The 19,672-nt window shown below is 38.9% G+C and overlaps 1 protein-coding gene across 1 annotated transcript in view; it reads right to left on the bottom strand.

The window, feature by feature from the left end:
* Positions 1 to 2,747: 2,747 nt before the first annotated feature.
* Positions 2,748 to 19,672, bottom strand: part of LOC143856703 (uncharacterized) — a 31,564-nt gene continuing 14,639 nt past the window's right edge. The window contains exon 2 of the mRNA XM_077366971.1: positions 2,748 to 3,257. Coding sequence (XP_077223086.1) covers positions 3,066 to 3,257 — 192 coding nt within the window. The 3' untranslated portion in view covers positions 2,748 to 3,065. The remainder of the gene's footprint in view (positions 3,258 to 19,672) is intronic.

Raw genomic sequence — 19,672 nt, forward strand, 5'->3', positions numbered from 1 at the left:
GTCCTCTATAGATCGGAGGGTTAGGATAATCCTATGGAAATAATTTTTGGGGTACAACTGTTTATGTTGTGGCTTAGTAAATGGACGGTTCGGATCATTGTATGGAGTGGGCCGTACCGTACTTTTCAATATTCACGTGGAAACACGGCCACCCATTAGGGGTGGACATGGTTCGGTTTGGTTCGGTTCGGTTTTGGGCTAAATCCAGAACCGAACCATATATAATCGGTTCCCTGAAATTGGAACCAGAACCGAACCACATATGTAAGGAACCGAACCGAACCAAAACCATATATAATTGGTTCGGTTCGGTTCAGTTCTGGGTTTACCCAACCTTCACCAATGGCCCTGTTTATATATGAATAATGAATTACACTTGGCTATTTTGTTCAACATGGGACAGACAATGTGGGCTCCCTCGTGGTGATATAGAAGATCAACGGTCTTGATCTCACTTACTCTATACCTTGTGGTGATATAGAATAAGGCCATGTTTGGAAACCATATTTTTTTTTTATCCATAAAATATTAGTTTATAATGTGGAGAGAGATGGGTTAGGAGGGTGGGAGGAGACACTTGAGGACACGAGCGAGGAGAGGGTGAAAATTTTCTAAAAAACAGGGAGAAAATAAATCATATTTTCAATAGTTTTTTTTTCCTTATTTTTAGCCCAACATTTCTTGGGGAAAAAAAAATCAACCATGAAAAATTATTTCAAGGAATATTTGTGGACCCAATAGTGTAAGGGTGGAGGGGAGAGACTTCAGTTGGCAGCAGTGGAGAGCATCAAAAGGCCCTAAACAACAGTGAAAAGAAAATAAAACTTTAAATACAGGTGAGAGTCGGTTCTCGGTTCGGTTCTCGGTTCCGGAATCCCAAACCCAGAACTGAACCGAATTTGCACCGGTTCCTGGATTTCGGAACCAGAACCGAACCATATAAATATGGAACCAAACCGAACCGAACCATATGTGCCGGTTCGGTTCGAACCGGAACCATGTCCACCCCTACCACCCATCATATAATTTCTCTGGAAGTTGTTATCGAGAAAACCATGGGGTTGATACATTAAAACGTGTTCTGCAGTAGATCCAAAATGAAAATTATTCTTCACATCTAGTTGTTTCAAAACCCATTTTTTCGAAACAACTAAAGAGATGAGCATTTGAATTGTGTCCAGCTTGGCCGCTAGATTGAATGTCTAGTAGAAAACGGGGTTGAGTTGTTGATTGTAACCTTTTACAAGTCATGCTTCGCAGCGTTCAATAGAATCATTTGAATATAATTTGGATTCAGAAGGAGATTGGGTGGGGGGGGGGGGGGGGGGGAGACAGAGATTAGGTATGTTTTTTTAAAGATTAGGTATGTTTTAGTGGTTTTTTATAAAAGCTTGGCACGTGGTAGGTATTAGGGAGTAGGTTGGCAGCCCGGCAATTGCTCCATATTATAACAGAGAAGACAAGGCAGAAAGTAAACCTTTACCATCAATGATAAAATGGGTCCCACAATGGAGTATATGTAAAATCAGACCGTTGATCTTGTAAAATATCTCACATGTTCCCTTCCCGAAAGAAAGAACGTGAAATTCTTTTTCCTTTCCGCAGGACCAGGAGATTGGATCTAGCAGAAGTCCTCAGGAACTGAAAAGACGATGGTCAGGTCTTGGAAAGTGATGTGATATATCAGGCCGTGCGCTAAACAAAGTCACCATGAAGAACAAGCATCCTATACCGCGCGTGGAGGACCTATTTGATTAGTCGACCAAATATTTTATAACAAATAACACAAATATAAGAAAAGACAGATAAGAAGATGATGATGATAAAAAAATTTCTTGAATGACGTATTCAACTCAAGGGATGAACCGAAAAAGAAATCCTTAATGATCTAATGAAATCCTCTTTTGTCGACCTGAAGCTGAAGTGAAGGAGGGAATGGGGCTTTCTACCCAAGCATATCTTCAAAGACCTCAAAACTCATTTTGATATGTTCGATTATTATATATGTTATTTCAGGATTGTTTTTCGCTTATTGGATCAGATCCACATAGGGTGCGAGCCCAAAGTCAATTAATTCTCTTTTGCTTAAGGTCGTCCAACTCTAAGCTTAAGAGAAGAAGCGATCAGCAGGGAGCCCAAAGTCGATTAATTCTCTTTTGCTGAATGTCGTCCAACCCTAAGCTTCAGAGAAGAAGCGATCAGCAGGGGTCTTGATATGATCTGCATGCGTGGGTTGTTTTTCGATATTTGGTCTTCGCCGCTTTGGGTTGTGGGGCTAATGTTTCCTTGAGGCATAGTTTGAGCCCTGGTGCGGAGCTTGGTAGTAGGTTTGAAGGAGCACTCTAGTATAGAGAGAGAGTAAGGAAGTGAAAACTCGAACGACCAACGGGAGAGGAAGTGAAAGATTCTTATGTTCGAGCCTCCGCCCCTCACATGGTCTTGGTCTAATCTCAAACTAACAACGTGTAAGACAGACTAAAAATAAAATGTTTACATTTCATTGGAGCAAGCCTGACGCTTGATGGATTAACAACATGGTCAACTGATCAAGGTGTTCTCTCTTGGTCTAATCTCAAACGGACAACGTGTAAGATAGACTAAAACTAAAACGTTTACATTTCATTGGAGCAAGCCCCATGCTTGATGGATTAACAACATGGTCATCTGATCAAAGTGTTCTCGACAGCATTTGGCTGGACTTAAATTGATCTGATCCCCTAAACGACGCAGAAGTGGTGCACGATGAGTGTAAAAGTACTCTTTTTAGCATTAAAAGTCAAAAGCTAAATAGCATGCCAATAATAACACACCTAGTACATCTAATAATGTTAACATCGAACTGCTTAGAAGAAAACCAAAAACGCATCCAATCTTCAAACTGTTCAGATCCAAAACTAAGAACTTCCCTACTCTTTAAGGCACCACAAATCGAAACACACAAAAAAGGTATATTTATAAGGAGCACCTTTGTGAAGTACAGAAGGGTACAAATTTACTGGTACTCACAAAAATGAAATGGCGCTGCTCTACTAAGCTGTTCCACGTTGTATAGGAGAAGCGAGGGATTATAAAAGAGATTGCACCTGATCTTCAGATTCAATTTCTCTTATGGTCTGCCTTATGTCTTCAACCTTTTTTGATAAATGTTGGTCGACATCTTTCAAAACCATAAGCAGATGTTCTCGATACCATGCGCATTTTCGATTCACACGATCCAGCTCCTGTGTCAGTTCCCGGATTGTCTTATCCTTGTCTCCCTACAAACAAACAAAAAAGTGTATTGAACCATTAGTTTCTACAGAGAATAACACACTACATTTTTTTCATGTAAAATAAATGCCCCAGTGTATTATGCGTGTATTGGCTTTTGCAAAATTGCCTAGAAAACCCCAAGTGATCACCGGGGTTGACTCTCTAAATGGGCTCAGTTCTATGGGTTCTAGGACAAAATTCCTACCACAAAATATTCTTTTTTTTCCATTTGAAGCAATAGAGGAAATTAAAATGAAGGAAAATAGGGTTTGAGCCTCTAAATTGGTTAAGCTTAGTTCTTCAACCTTGAGGTCGGATGTTCAATCTCACCTTAGCCACCCAAAAAAAATGAAATGAAAATTAAACTCAAGGGAAAACTCTTTGAAGCACTAACGTTGTCGATCCACTAATACATCCCCACTTGCCACCAATGGCAAGAAAGAACATCGGTAAAAGAAAACCATTTCCCTAAAAAAATCCAGTATTACATTAACAAGAAACAGCAAAGGCTATGATTCATGCAAAAAATATATACATTTGTATATATTTTTTCTTTTTTAGAAGATTGACAATTTATTAATCTTCAAATAAGTAGGACGGGACAAGTTGTCGCTTCCCAATTACATGGAGTGGATTGAAGATCCAAGATAAATCCAAAGCATGTAAGAGTTACAAAAAGAAAACAACCAACATTTCATCCCTGAGGACACCAACTTTTGCCAGGTTATTCGCCGCCTCATTTGCCGAATCTTGGGATCCAGAGCTCTTATTAAATCCAGGATTTCAGCTAATAGATCTTGGGATTTCCACAGGCCATTCGAATGCCCAGATGCCCATGCAACTGCATTTGTCGAGTCGCCCTCCACTACTAGCGGATGCTGATTGTTCTCATATGCCCATCGCAAACCAAAAAACAGGGCCCGCCCTAACTTCAGCCTCGTTCGCATCACATATCCCCACCGGACCTGAGAACGTCATGATTATAGCTTCTTTATCGTCCCTTATCAGCCCTCTTATTCCTGCCTTCCCAGGGTTGCCCATCAAGCTCCCATCAAAATTAAGCCTCAGCCACCCTGCGGCGGTGCCTTCCATTTCGGCTGTGGTTTGGTCCGAATTGTTCTATTCCAAATATGGACAACCAATTTCCTATAAGATCGTCCACTCCATAGGTGATTTTCGTTTTCACCTTAGCCCAAGTGATAATTTCCACCTTTTCAATGATTAATCTTAGCGCCCCCCCCCCCCCCCCCCCGACACACACACACACACACAGAGCACACGTGTGATAGGAGCTATTGATTTGGTGGATCCCCGTGAGCAACCTACATGATCTGTGTGATCAACGTTGGCAAAAATCAACGGTTTAGCTTCTGTTAACCACCTCCTAAAGATATCTTACTGATCAAGGTTCCAAAATCATCCAATTATGGTGGGAACAACTATAATGGGCTAACTTAAGGTTGCTCACCAGTTCAATAAATTCGATTATGTACACATGAGATGCATGTAGCCTAGAGCCAACTTTTCATTTCTTTTTTTCTTTTTCTTTTTATGTGGCAAAACATCCTTGGATTTAGAATGCACAATAGTTAGGTTTCTACTTTTCTGTTTATGTATCTAAGTTCTTTTTTAGGAAATTTTGTTGCCATGTGAAATGTATGCATACATTTGAATCACATTAAAATGTATCACAATAAATAATAATATATAGGTTCCTTCAATGGAGGAGAATTACCTGGAGCACACAAATACATGTCAGAGGAAAATATCTGTGTTTTGAATGGTAATTCAAATAAAAAAATAGGACGCATGAAGACATGCCTGCATGTTGTTTAAGGCATTTAATAGCATTTTATAAGGAATTTAATGGTGATGCCAATAAAAAAAAGGCATTTAATAGTGATAAGGAAATTTACAATTATAAGGTTCTAACAACTTGGGAATTCAATAGCTACTGAGAAATTTGCATGCAGTAGGTCCTAGAACGGTGGCAGCGGCGGAGGAGTTGACGGACGTGCTGCAACCTAGCTCTAGAGGGATTTAGTGTGACTGTGGGGTGGGGGGGCGCGTGTGTGTGGGTGATGGTGATGGTGTGTGTGTGTGTTGGGGGGGGGGGGGGGGGGGTGTCTATTGACGTAGCACAATTCTTCTTGGAGGAGGGTTGGTTTGCCCAGGTAATTGATCATGCATAATGTACTCCTACCTATTGCACGGCAAAAGTCAAGCATACATACAAAGATAATTAATTTTCAGTAAAATCAGTGGCATGAGTGGAGGGAATTGAAGCTCTTCTTCAATTGGGAATAGAAGGACGAGCTTGAAGAGGGAAGACGAAGTTGGGCAGTGGGAGTTCTCTTGTAAATAAAAACCTCTCCATCTGATCTTGAAAAAGGTGAGGGTTTAGGAGGGAGGATCAATCTCAATCGATCGAATGTTTCTCTCTTGCGTGATTCTCAATGAAGACCCATCCAATATTTGACGCCATCCACAAAAGCCCTTTGAAACAACTCGATAACCTCTCCCATGACCATCTTTAGCCTTAAATGTTATGCAATGATCTTGTATAGGCAACCCAACAAACTTACTAACCTAATATCTTTGATCTCCACCGCACATTCCTTCTTACGAATAACAGTCACAAAGGTGGTGGTTGTATTTTATTGATATGACCTCAATGAAAGAACTCCAAGACACAAAGAAGATCCTCTTTCTCCATCGTCTAGAACTGGGGCTGGCAATTAAACCCGCAAAAAGAGGGATCCGCCCTGCCCCAAACGGGGCGGGGATTCCCCGATTTAAACGGGACAGGGATTGAAAAAACTCCCCGAAGCGGGCACGGAGCAGGGATGAGGATTGCTCTTGCCCCGCCCCGCCCCGCCCGTAATCCCCGTGCAAAATTGAATTTTCCGCTATTAATTTTGGGTTTGCCGCCTTTAATTTGGGTAGCCGGTAGCCACACTTATTATAGAACAAATTATGTTTGGTAATCCTAAATTTTCCCTAAGATCATTCTCAAATGCATTTTTAGTAGAATTTTTCAATAAAAAAATCCATTAAACATGTTTCCCCATAATGTGTGGGGTGGTGATGGGGATTAGATTTTCCCCGTGGAGCGGGAATGGGGATTCCCCACCATCCCCGAAACGGGGCGAGAATTTTCACGGGGACGGGGAGTGCAACATCCGGCCCCACCCCACCCCGCTGCCACCCCTATCTTGAATCCATCGGGTGATTCAAGAACTGATTTGTCTCTATCCATGAAAAAGGCAATTTCCTTTACTTCCTCTTCACCGAACTACTAATCTAGGCCACTTGCCTCACTAGATATCTAACTAAAGTTCATTCCTTCTAGAGTTAAATCGACAAATTGTTATCCCTACACAGCTACACTAGAGATTCCAATAGAAATTAACAATGGCCCCCACAAGCCACAACTCTCCCATCCTCCACTGGCATTGCTCATCCTTTTATCACCCACTTGAAGCCAAAGAGCCTTTTAGCACTAACTGATTTCTATTCCATGTTTCCAATATGAGTAACTCACACTTTTTCTGTTGAAAGTCAGTAACTCGTGCACCATTCAATCTCCTAACGAATAAGACCAATATTACGGATCACGTAAGATGGTACACAATAAAAGAAAAATGATTTTCAGCCTTGCCATGCAGCCAACAATTTGGCAAGGAGCAAAATGGACCAAGAGACCTAAGCTTCTCCCTCCAACATTCTCATAAACTGAGCACCAAGCTTAGTTATCAATTCCATTCCATTCCAGTGTAGAAAATTGAACTAAATTGGAAATGAAATCTGGGTGGAATTCAGATATGTTTCGTTTTTTTTTTTTTTTTGAGTGGTAGATATGCTTCGGTTATTCTGGTTTGTTTCCAGCCTTGCGATTTTTGTTGCTGTTATTTCTTTTGGATTTTCCATTTTTACCCCTTTTTAGTAGTTGTTTTCTAGCTTATTGAGGGGCATTTAATTTCTTTTAACCTTCCCAAACAAATGGGATGGTTAAAACATATCAAAACCCCCTCCTTTTCACACATATTGTGCAATTTTTTTCATTGGTTGTAGCGTCTTTCGCATAATGGAACATCAGAATGGTCAGGAAACCAGAACATTCTAGTCTAGGAGAAAAAACAAAACGACCACCAAAATGGAGCTGAACAAAGAGACATAAACCTTGGTGTAGAAGATGTCTCCAATATAAAGCTCAAAAGCCAAAAGAATTGCAATGCCGAGAAGTAGTTTGCGTCTTTTCAGGCTATGGAAGGCTATTGCCTTTTGAAGTAAGCTTCCTTGTTTTCTCCATAATCCTCTGCAAGGAGCTATCAACTCGGCTAAATATTGGCAAGCATGGAACCCCAAATGCTAATAAAAAAATAGAAAAAGCGTGTTGTGAGATTTACCTTCCAAAATGTTGTGAAGTGGAAAGCAATAAGAGAAGGAAAAGACCACTTTTTGAAGTAGTAATCCTACTACTTGTTGCCTTCCAAAGACCCCAAATTTGAAGCGGATGTTGTCCCTTGAGCCTTCAAATGTCACCAAGAGCAAAATGCAGATCTAACCTCAAGGAAAGTGAGGTGGAGTGATTGTCAACCCAAACTATTACATAAATAACCAACCTCACTGGAACCCAGTTCCTTCTTCAATAGGTGAACTCTCAAAGCATGAAATGTTCATTCAGATACCCAAGATTCCCTACTACCCTCCTCAATAAGCAATCAATCACCTTTGCAAAGGGTTATATTATTTACCTAAACAAGGTAAGAAATTCTATACCAACGAAAGATGCCCACACCATGAATTGAGGAAAACAAGTGAACTTCCATCGTCCACCTCCTCCACCTCATCAAAGAGAGACCTACACACACCACAACCAAGAGTCCTCCCTATTCTGCCCCCTAAACGTTTACACCTCTCATATTTCTCACTCTAACAACAAAACCTGCAGATGCTATTGAAAGACTCCACACCATTTCCCTAAAAGTGTGTGGTTGATATTTTTATGACCATTCAAGCCCTTCACTATGGGTGATGGGCCAAAAAAGTGTTTTATAACAAAATCACACCCTACAAGCAAAGACTAATTGCCAATTCCACAAATATAAAACATATATTCAACTAATAATTATATTCTTAAGCAAGCTAAATCATTTTCCAATAACAACCCTCTGTAAATATGGTGGTATCATCAAGATATTATTATTGCATGTTACCTCCTTTCCAAACTTGCTAATTGGAAACCCTATCAATCAAGTCACGAGAGGTAGCTCGTTAATGGACACCTACAATGACCCTACAAACAACCAAAGCTGCTAATTGGAAATCCTATCAATCAAGTCACGAGAGGGAGCTCGTTAACGGACACCTACAATGACCCTACAAACTATATATAAGGATATGGCAATAATGGATTATTGAGATAAAGGCCACAAGACATTGAGAGTGAACCAATGAGAGCCAAACTAATTAGAATGAAGAAAAATTAAACAAAACAATCAGAAGATCTATCTCCCTTGCCATTTCAAAAAAAAGAAGATCTATCTCCCTTCACTTGAGAATAATAACCCAGTAAAATCTCGAAGAAACAATAACTACACCCTATTGTACAACTTCAAAACTTGACCTTGAAGCCGGTATCAATAGCTCTATTTTTCACTACAACTTGATCAAGGATATATTTATCTCTCATGAATAAACTAGGATTTTTGGAGATGTGGAACCCATCATTTCTCTTAGATCCCATGCAAGAAAATTTATAATGGTCATATAAATGCTGCTGAGCAATCTCACTGGCCCAGAAAGTATCTTTGATGTCATAAGCATTACCCACCTTTCAATGCACAAGCAACTGAAGTAGAAATCATTGCTTCGTAGGTTCTATGAAGACCATCTATCCACACCAATTACTTAGAGCAACTAGCTCCCTAAACGCTTACGGACTGATTGAAATGTCGATAAAAGGCATATTTTTTTTTGAACAGGGACGATAAAAGGCATATTGCTCCTACAATTCCCCCACTCTCAAGACCATCATTGCACAATGATGCTCCTTAATTCTAAATCCCAACATACTTGCATGAACAAGGAAGTCCCAGTCCTTCTACAATTCCCCCATTCTCAAGACCAACATTGCACAATGATGTCCCTTAAGTCAAAACCCCAACATACTTGCATGAACAAACCCCAGTCTCAATGCCTCCAGCCTATGGAATTTGTGTGCCCAGAATCTGGACCACTACCTTGGGTGGAAAAACCACTAGTCCCCTCCTCATTCTCAAGAACGTCTTTGCACATTGATGTCCCTTTATTCAAAAGGCATACACTCTTACATGAATAAGGATGCCCCAGCCCCAATGCCTCCAAGCCAAAGGAATTTGTGTGCCCAGTATCTGTGCCGCCACCTAGGGCAGTAAAACCCAATAGTGGCCTATTAGAGTCAGATACAGTTGGGTCCATCAACATCCAACTCTGTAGCTGGAAACAGTCAGCCCAAGTTGATTTCTTATGTGCAATAACAACTTATAGCTAAACCAACTACATACCATTCTTTTTTAAGTTGAGGGGAAGCAGATTAATAATTTTTGTTCTGGCTTCTAAACATTTTATCACCAAATAAAGAAAAAGGCCAGAATACTTATATGAGCATGGAAGTCCCAGTCCCAACGCCTCCAGCCACGGAATTTGTGTGCCAAGAATCTCAACCACTACCTTGGGTCGGAAAACCACTAGTGGCCTTTTAGAGTTCGTCATTCTCAAGACCATCTTTGCACATTGATGTCCCTTGATCCAATAGGCCGATACTCTTACATGAACAAGGATGTCCCAGCCCCAATGCTTCCAAGCCAATGGAATTTGTATGCCCAGTATTTGTGCCACTAACTTGAAATGAAACAAAACCCACTATTGGCCTTTAGAGTCATATCCAGTTGGGAAAGTCAACATCCAATTCTGTAGCTGGAAACAATCAGCCAAAGGTGATTTCTTATGTGCAAGAACATCTTATAGCTAAACCAAGTAAAACCATTCCTTTTAAGCTGAGGGGGAAGCCGATTAGTAATTTTTCTTCTGACTTCTAAAAACCTTCTATCACCAAATAATGAAAAAAGAGTGCCTCTATTAGACAGACTCCAGACTCCTTATAGTACTGATTACGGACTGTTTGGGCCCACTAAGGCAGGATCATAATCTAGGATTGAAACACACAATTTGGGGTATAAATCGAGATGGATTGTAACCGAGCCATTTTGCACCAAACAAATTGAACCCATGGGTTTCTATCGGGTAGGTCTAAAAAGTTCAATTTCTGGGTATGAATCAGAATGGGCTAGAGACAAAGTCATTTCAGCCAAAAGAAACCAAAACAATGATTTGGTTTCGAGGCATTGTATCAGGCGGTGCTCCCAAACCAAGTCATGTTAAAACAAGTTGGTTTTGGCCATATTTCCAACCTTAAGCTATCACATTAGGGAAGTCAACTATGGACTAATAGTTGCCACCGCCGTATACTTGATCAATCAAGATATAAGTTCTCTATTTTTTTAGAATAGGTAGAATCCATTAACAGAAAGCAAAACACTTGAGTCATCACCTGTGAAGCATGGATTCAGATTCGTGTCGGGAGCCAAAAAGGATTCAAGGTGTCGGATTTGGTAAACCTCAAAAAGTAGGATTCGTAGATTCGGTAATTTTTATTTAATAAAATAAAAAAAATTCAAATTCAAATATTATATATAGAGAGAGAGAAAACAGTTCCTACACATATGTGTAGATAAGTTATCTACACACTAGCTTAAAATACAGTGGGGGGCACATTATTTGGGTGATCCAAACCATTCATTTTTAAGGCCCTCACATAGATATGGTGTCCACAAAAAATCAGATCCATAGGATCATCCTAACCATTCGAACTGTGGAGGCAAAAAATGGACTAATTTGTGAAGGTTTAAAGACATCCATTTTACCTCCACAAATCGTAGGGTTGGGATGATCCTATGGATCTGATTTTTTGTAGACACCCTATCTATGTGAGGGCCTTTAAAATGGATGGCTTGGATCACCCAAACAATGTGGGCCCCCACTGTAATTTAAGCTAGTGTGTAGAGAACTCTCTACACATATGTGTAGGAACCGTTCTCTCATATATATATATATATATATATATATATATATATATATATATATATATGAGGAAGAGGATTGTGAGCTTGAGCGCACCATCCTTATGGTGCGCTTGAGCTCTCAAACTCATGTGGCCCACATTGTTAGGATGATCCAAAGCATTCATTTGAAAGGCCCTTACATAGATAGGGTGTGTACAAAAAATCAGCTCCATAGGATCATCCTAACCCATCCATTTGTGGAGGTCAAAATGGACAGACCACAAATCTGCCCATTTTTGCCCTCCACTTTTGGAGGGGTTAGGATGATTCAATGGAGCTGATTTTTGGTACACACCCTATCTATGATAGGGCCTTGCAAATGAACGGTTTGGATCCTCACAGAAATTGTGGGACCCATGTGATTGGTGCACTCAAGCGCACCATTGATTGGTGCACTCAAGCGCACCAACACATTCCTCTATATATATATATATATATATATATATATATATATATATATATATATATATAAATGAGAAAAGGGTTCCTAAGGTTAACCTCATATAGCTTATATGAGGTGGCGCTTGCAAAACATAAGGGGCTCACATTGTTAGGATGATCCAAAGCATTCATTTGAAAGGCCCCATCATAGATAGGGTGTGTACCAAAAATCAGCTCCATTGGATCATCCTAACCCATCCAAAAGTGGAGGGCAAAATGGATAGACACTTTTTGCCCACAACTCTGCCCATTTTTTCCTCCACTTTTGGAGGGGTTAGGATGCTCCAATGGAGCTGATTTTTGGTACACACCCTATCTATGATGGGGCCTTGCAAATGAATGATCTAATGGAGCTGATTTTTGGTACACACCCTATCTATGATGGGGCCTTGCAAATGAATGGTTTAGATCATCCAAACAAAGTGGGCGCCTTATGTTTTGTGAGCGCCACCTCATATAAGCTTATATGAGGTTAACCTCAGGAACTCTCTCTCTCTCTCTCTCTCTCTCTCTCTCTCTCTCTCTATATATATATATATATATATATATATATAATTATATATATATATAGCAGAAGAGAAAAGGAGAGAATTATTTGAATTTCTCCCAAAATTCTAATACAATTACACATCACTTTTTTTTACTTTTTTTAACAAAGGCACCCATTCAACCCCATATTTTCAATCCAACCCCCTCCTTTATGCTTTTTAACAAAGGCACCCATTAAAGCCACATAATTTCAATCCTACCCCCCCCCTCCTTTATGCTTTTTTAATAAAACTATGCTATGCAAAATTACAGATTGGGGGCAGATGTTACATAATACTACGGATATTTGTGAACAGATTACATAATACTACGGATTCAAGACACCTTGAAAAATATTGACGAATTCCGGGCACCTTAAGAGGAACAACATCTTATGGAAACCTTTATAGATTGAAGGGGATTTTATGGGTATAACCGATATATGGTTTGTTCCATCACATGGACGGTTTGGATCAACCTATGATGTGGTCCGTACAGTTCATTGTCGCCCCGTGCATCGCACGGGATTTTTTACTAGTGTATATATATATATATATATATATATATATATATATAGAGAGAGAGAGAGAGAGAGAGAGAGAGAAACACATATTCAAGAAAATTTTGAGGGTGGTGGGTCGAGGCGTAAAGGCCTTCATTAAGAGAGTCAAAGAAGAAGGGGGAAGGGGGGTCTATATTCGAGGGGGTGGAAGATCGAAGCGCTAGGACTTCTATTAAGAGAAGACGGACTGCATTTTTATTACAAAAATAGTTAAGACGAAAATGTGTTTAAGGGAAAATATAGAGGATTCTCATTTTAAAAGAGACAATGATGTGTTGGATTCACCCAAAAAAATAGGATTCGTGTAGGACATGGCTATGACAAGAATCTAGATGTCTCCCACGAGAATCCATGTCCGATTCATCTGTCGACATGGATTCGGCATAGGGAGCAAAGAATACATGCAACATAGGTCCTCACTCATAGTTGTCAACCCGTGACTCTACTCGTGACTCGATTTCTAAAATTTCTGACTCGTGACTCGTAAGAGTTTTTGACAACAGAAATTTAGTTGAAAAAAATTATAATTATATTATATATCAAAAGATGAAGGCATGAAGCACATAAAAGAGCTGGGAAAAGGTTATTACATTTCCCAAAAAGCTCTAAGCAGCCAATTAAAGAAGAAAAGACAAATGGGTTTGTGCAAATATCAAAATATGGTTGAGCTGATAACATTTCCCTTGAAAATTTGTAATTTGTAAAAGGGAAATGATATCAACACAACCAAGTTTCGATATTTTCACTGAGGCAGCTTGTCTTTTAGCTTTTAAAGAGGTATCAAAAGGTTATTACAATTTCGAAAAGTTCTCACAAGACAATAAAAATAGAAACGACAAGATCGGCCTTCGTAATTATTGACCCATGGTTTTGTTGATATAATTTCCCTTTGTAAAATTCAAGCTTAAACTTGAAGTTTATAAAGGGATTTGCTAGGGACCCTCATGAATAAGACAAAATATGTTGCATGAGAGAGCAAATAGCTCATTTCGGTCAGATTTCGTTTGAAACTTTTCGTTCCACTACGACGAGGGAAATTTTTTTTAATAGTTTTTTTTTCGAATGGTTTTTTTTAATAGTTAAAAATATGAAAAAATCAGAAATTGCTAGAAAAATATAGGAAACAGTTCAATGAACCAAATATGAAAAAGATCCAACATTTACTTAAAGGAAAATCATTATAAGCTGAAATGCATGTGTTGACCATTGCGTTAATGTGAATGAAAAGATGAAAAAATTTTAGACACCAAATTATGAGATATTTTTTACCTGACTTTTGGGATTTAATAATGTTTGGACATGATAGAATTTATGAATTTTTAAAATTGAAAAAATACCCCATCGTTTGGAAGTTAAGATTTTGACCGGACACGTTTTTTTCGAATTTTTTACTAGAACTAGAGAGTTGACTTTTTATCCTTTTAGATTTTGGTCTTGAAACTATTTTTAATATATTCAAATGGGGGTCCGTTATTTACATGTAAATCTTAAGTAAATCGACAGGAAGGGAGAAGAGAAACAAGAAGAGACAAGGAGACAACAATGATGCAAACTTTGTGACTCGTACGAGTCCTAAGATTTAGAGTCAACTCGCTCTGACTCGTACGAGTCACCACATGACTCGTACGAGTTTCCAACACCAGCGAGTCACCTTTCCGAGTTGACTCAAAAAACATCCCAGTCGACTCGTACGAGTCAAACTAGTTTGACAACTATGTCCTCACTAATGAAACTAAAAGCAAATTGTGAAATCATACATTCAAATCAAATTCTATACATAAAAAAATAAATAAATAACAATACGAATAAAAATAACTAAAAAAATGCACAACCATGGCAATGGAATTCAAAAGATAGAGCACATCAATGAGAATTGAGAAGAAATGAACTTTTCACCAAAAAAAAAAAAATCCTTCCGAAATTTTTACTTGAATTGAGGAAATCACCTTAACTTCTCAAAGATTTTCAAAGAAGCACCTACAACATAATCTTTGCACATGCTTTTCTATACTTCCCTAAATTGATTTAGTGATCAAAGGTGCACTAAGGTATTAGCTGCCTAAAGAATCATTTTGGAAGTTGCTCATGAATGATCAGACGCTTCGAAAACTTTTAAAAGTATAGAAGGACAAATGGACTTCTAGCAAACATTGGAAAGGGTTTCGGGAATGTAGATAACCAAAGTAGTGAGGGAACTCTGATGGGACTCCGATTAGTGGTGGTTCTTCTCAACCACCTAGGCCCAGAGGTCCGATCAAGGATTGAAATTTAATGTTTCGTCTTATTGATGACATGATTGAGGAGATAGGAGAGGAAAAAGGGTTGCAGGTTATCATTGATGACCACTCTCGCTATGTGAGAGACGGAGAATTGTTGATAGAGGAGAGAGATTGTATCGGACTCCCAACATTGTGATGCTCAATGCATTACTAGATAAAAGAGAGCATTGCCAAGATAAAGGCGCAAGATGAAACTATTGAGGCAAGTGAGGAAGTTTATATATGGCCATGCATGGGTTCTTAACTTGATCAGAACCCATACAAAGAACTGCGAGCTTATGTGTCCCATGCCATTAATTAACGTTCTTAAAGAGGTGGATTAAGAGGAGAGGCCTGTTATAGGCTTTATTTATAAGTTGATGAATTCAGCTAAGGAGAATATCATGTTAAAAAGGGTGGGTAAGAAACGAAATTATCTTCTTATTTGGAGAAAAATGACAGATGGACGGACCAGTTGCATCGTCTTCTACAAGTAGCTAGCTACTACCTAAATTCCTAGCTCAGAAATTCAATTGACTCTTCTAAGGTAGATGAGGTAAAAGATGTTCGACACAGTGTATTGCTAGGCTGTTGCGTAGTGAGCAAAAAGTGTACGATGGCGAATATCCAGCTGGATTTATATGACAAGGCCAACAGAGAGCTTGGCAACCGCATGGCCATTTAAAACAAGGAACAGGCGTTCTACAAGTACATTTTAGATAGAAGTTTTACTTTTTATGTATATACTATTTAGTAGTTAGTTAAATTGATAAATTACCTACCAAGTTGAAGGGAAAGTTTAATAAGCCAGCTGTGAGGCCAGCCATGCTGTATGGCTCAGAATGTCGGGCCACCAAGAAGCAGCATGTGCATAAGATGAGTGTAGCGGAGATGCGAATGATCAGATGGATGTGCAGCCACACAAGGTTAGATCAAATTAAAAATGAAGACATCCGTAAAAAGGTAGGGGTGACACCAATTGAGGAGAAGAGGAGAGAGCACCGATTAAGATTGTTTGGGCATATCCAACGTAGGCCTTTGGATGCTCCAGTGAGAAGAAGTGACTCGTGCCAAGTTGATGGAGTAAAACGAGGTAAGGGCAAACCGAAAACAACTTGGGTAGAAACATTGAGGAAAGACTTGTGGGCTGGGAACATAACAGAGAACATGACCTTGGATAGGATAGAATTGAAGAAAATGATCCATGTAGACGAACCCAACTAGTGTCAGGGTTAGACTTAGTCAATTTGAGCCAGGGTAGATCCTTTCACCTTAGCCGACCCCAACTAGTTTGGGACAAAGGCTTAGTTGAGTTGAGTTGTCTTGATTTCTTTATTTATTATATGTTACTGTTACATGATTAAAAGAAATGCGAAGTGGTTATTGTAGTTGACTAGTGGATCCTCTTTGGATTCAAGATGCTTCAGGTTGTGAAAGGAACTGAAGTAACAATGACGTAGTAAGTTATTAAGTTTATTTTAGTTGCCAAAATGTCAATTCTATACTTGTGGATAAGTTTTTTATTTTACAATGGTTTTAAATATGGCTTATAGCTCCACACAAAAAAGAGAAATAGACTAGAACAATAAAAGTTAAATGCTCTAGTCCATCTTATGTAGAGCACAAAGTTGGATGAGAGCAGCTTAAGGAGGAACATTTTTGTCGGTTCAGATTATCATCCACTCGTACCAACACGATCTATTAAGACTCGGAGTAGTTCAGGATCAGTTTCTTAGAAGGCGCCTAAGATGAAAAACACTGCACCTCAAAGTAAATTGTTTACTTATAGACTTTTTTTAGTCTGATCATATCTATTAAGACTCGGAGCAGTTCAGGATCAGTTTCTTGGAAGGCGCATAAGATGAAAAACACCGCACCTCAAAGTAAATTGTTTACTCTTTAGTCTGATCTCTTTCTAATAAGTAATAACTTACACATTGGTTCAAGTAAATTTGAAGGTAAAGTTGTAGAGCATCCTCATCGCATGTTAGTTGATGAGTCTGATGATGGCCGTGATGATGAGCGAGACATCAATGATGAGGATGATGTTGATAATGATGAAGACATAGATTATCGTATTTGATGGGTTATCCTTGTATTTTTATTTTTTATGTAAGAATTTTGGGAAATGTAGTAATGTTCTAAGCAGTATATAAACTTATTCATCAGACTAAACCATTTGATTGGTAACTTATTAATGATAGTTAGATGCTTTATTTTGTTATACCTTAATTGAAATGAAGTAAATATTTTTCTAGGATTTTTTAGTAATTTTTTTATTATATTTTCGGATTTTCCATCGTTTATATTTTTAATTTTTAAATTATTATTTAAAAAACCAGAAAATTCATGAGGCTTACGCCTCACACCTCGAGAGGAAAATAATGCCTTGCCTTAAGCCTTTGCCTCGGAAAAGGCTATCCCCTACCATTACTTGGAAGCTCGGGGTGTGTTCTTTATGAAAATTTGAGCCGGGTAGATTCTTTTACCTTCTTCATGAAAATTCACTTAAGGATTCATTAGCCGACCCCAATTAGTTTGGGACAAAGGCTTACTTGAGTTGAGTTGAGTTGAGTTGTAGGGGTGTGTTCTTTAACCTTCTTTTAGAGTGATTTTCTGATTTTTTAGGCTAAAAGAATTAGAAGTGTGTACTTTAGCAATTTCAACAGCGTGTCTAAGATTTCATTCTAATTTTGAGGCATTATTTTCTGGAGCGAAAGTTTCTCGCTTTAGGGAATTGGGCGGCTATCTAACGATCTTTCCCTCTCTCCACTCAACTTTTTAGCGTGAAATATGCCCACTCTATAACTTTTTAGCATGAAACCACGTTTTCAGAGAATGTTTAGAGATAGTTAAAAAACACAAATAGGGACTCTAAAGTATAAAAAATAATATTAATTTTTAGAACCAAAATCTGGAGAATGGTTAAAGAACATAGCTTAAGTTGTCAATTCCGTTGAGTTACGTTTGGTCAATGGAACGGAACATTTCGGTCATTTTGGCGTTTCGTTTTGGAAAACACACTACGACGGGAGAAAATTTTTATGAGATTAGCATGGATAAGTAGAAAGAGGTAGAGAAAGGGAGATAAATAGGAATTGGTATGCTTATGACAGAAAAATGATGGGTTAAAAAAAAGTGGAGTTAGATAGGTTTATAAAGGGATTTTCTTGTTTGAGGAAGAAAAAAAGACGGAAAATACCCATCCAACGGCTATAAAACGGGCAAAACGGCTAAAAATAAAGGTAAAACAGTGAAAACCCAAAAACTGGCCATTTTGGGGCAATATTGTAATTTTTACAAAAATCTGAACAGAACAGAACCTGTTTCTGTTCCATTTTCGGGACGATCGTTTATCAGCCATTTCGGACAAAACAAGGCGAAATTTACAACTATGCTTAGAAGCAAATAGCTCACAAAACTATTACTGGGCCATTAGATATATCGATAAAGGATATTGCTTCTAATAAATTTAACATCTCGTTCTCAAGACCACCACCTTTGTACATTGACGTAACACAAAAGGCCAACATTCTTGCATGAGCAAGGAAGCCACAGTCCAATGTCTCCAAACCAATGGAATTTGTGCTCAAGATCTGTGCCGCTACCTTGGGTGGTGAAAAACACTAGTGGCCTTTTAGAATCCTTTCCAGTTGGGTCCATTTACAGCCAATTTGCCAGGTAGAAACCATCAGCCTAAGGTGATGTGAGCAAGGACTTTGTATCACTAAACCAACTACAAAACAATCCGTTTAAGCTAAGTGAAAGCAAATTATTAATTTTGCTCTAGAGTTTTGAAAGACTTCTATATCCAAATAATAAAAAAGGGTACAAACTCCTTACGATAGTATTTTTTTTTAAAACTCCTTATGATAGTGATTACGAATGTCTTGAGCCCATCACACAGGAAGCCCAATGTTTAGGGTTAAAAATGTGATTTTTGGGTATGACTCAAGATGGATCATAATAGAGCCATTTCAGCCAAATAAATTGACCCCACGGATTTCTATCGGATTGGCCTAAAAGCTTAAATCTTAGTGCATGAATTAGGATATACTCAGACCAAGTTGTTTCGACCAACAGAAACAAAAAAAATGGCTATGTTTTGAGGCACTGTGCAAGTCTGAGTCCAAAACTGAGTGACAAAAGTACAATCAGAGTCAAGACGAGTAGATTACAAGCAAGGTTGCCAAGGCGGGATTCGATTCGGGATTCGAAAGCAGGAATCGAAGGCTCCTGGGCTGGTTGGAAGCGGGAATCATGGGTTGGCCAGAGATTCGACGGGGATTCGCCGGGGAATCGCTAAGAGTCGCGGGGAGTTGGGATTCGCTGGTGATTCGCAGGGAATCGGGGTTCCTATAAAGTAGGAATCGGGGTTTTCATAAATTGGGAATCGGGGTTCCCCAGAATCGGGGATTCGAATCGAATCACGGTTCGAATTCGCGATTCGGGGATTCGCGAATCCC

This window comes from Tasmannia lanceolata, unplaced genomic scaffold, assembly GCF_043159265.1.
Source record: "Tasmannia lanceolata isolate RefF3 unplaced genomic scaffold, GAP_Taslan_0.1 ptg000023l, whole genome shotgun sequence".
Lineage (NCBI taxonomy): Eukaryota > Viridiplantae > Streptophyta > Magnoliopsida > Canellales > Winteraceae > Tasmannia > Tasmannia lanceolata.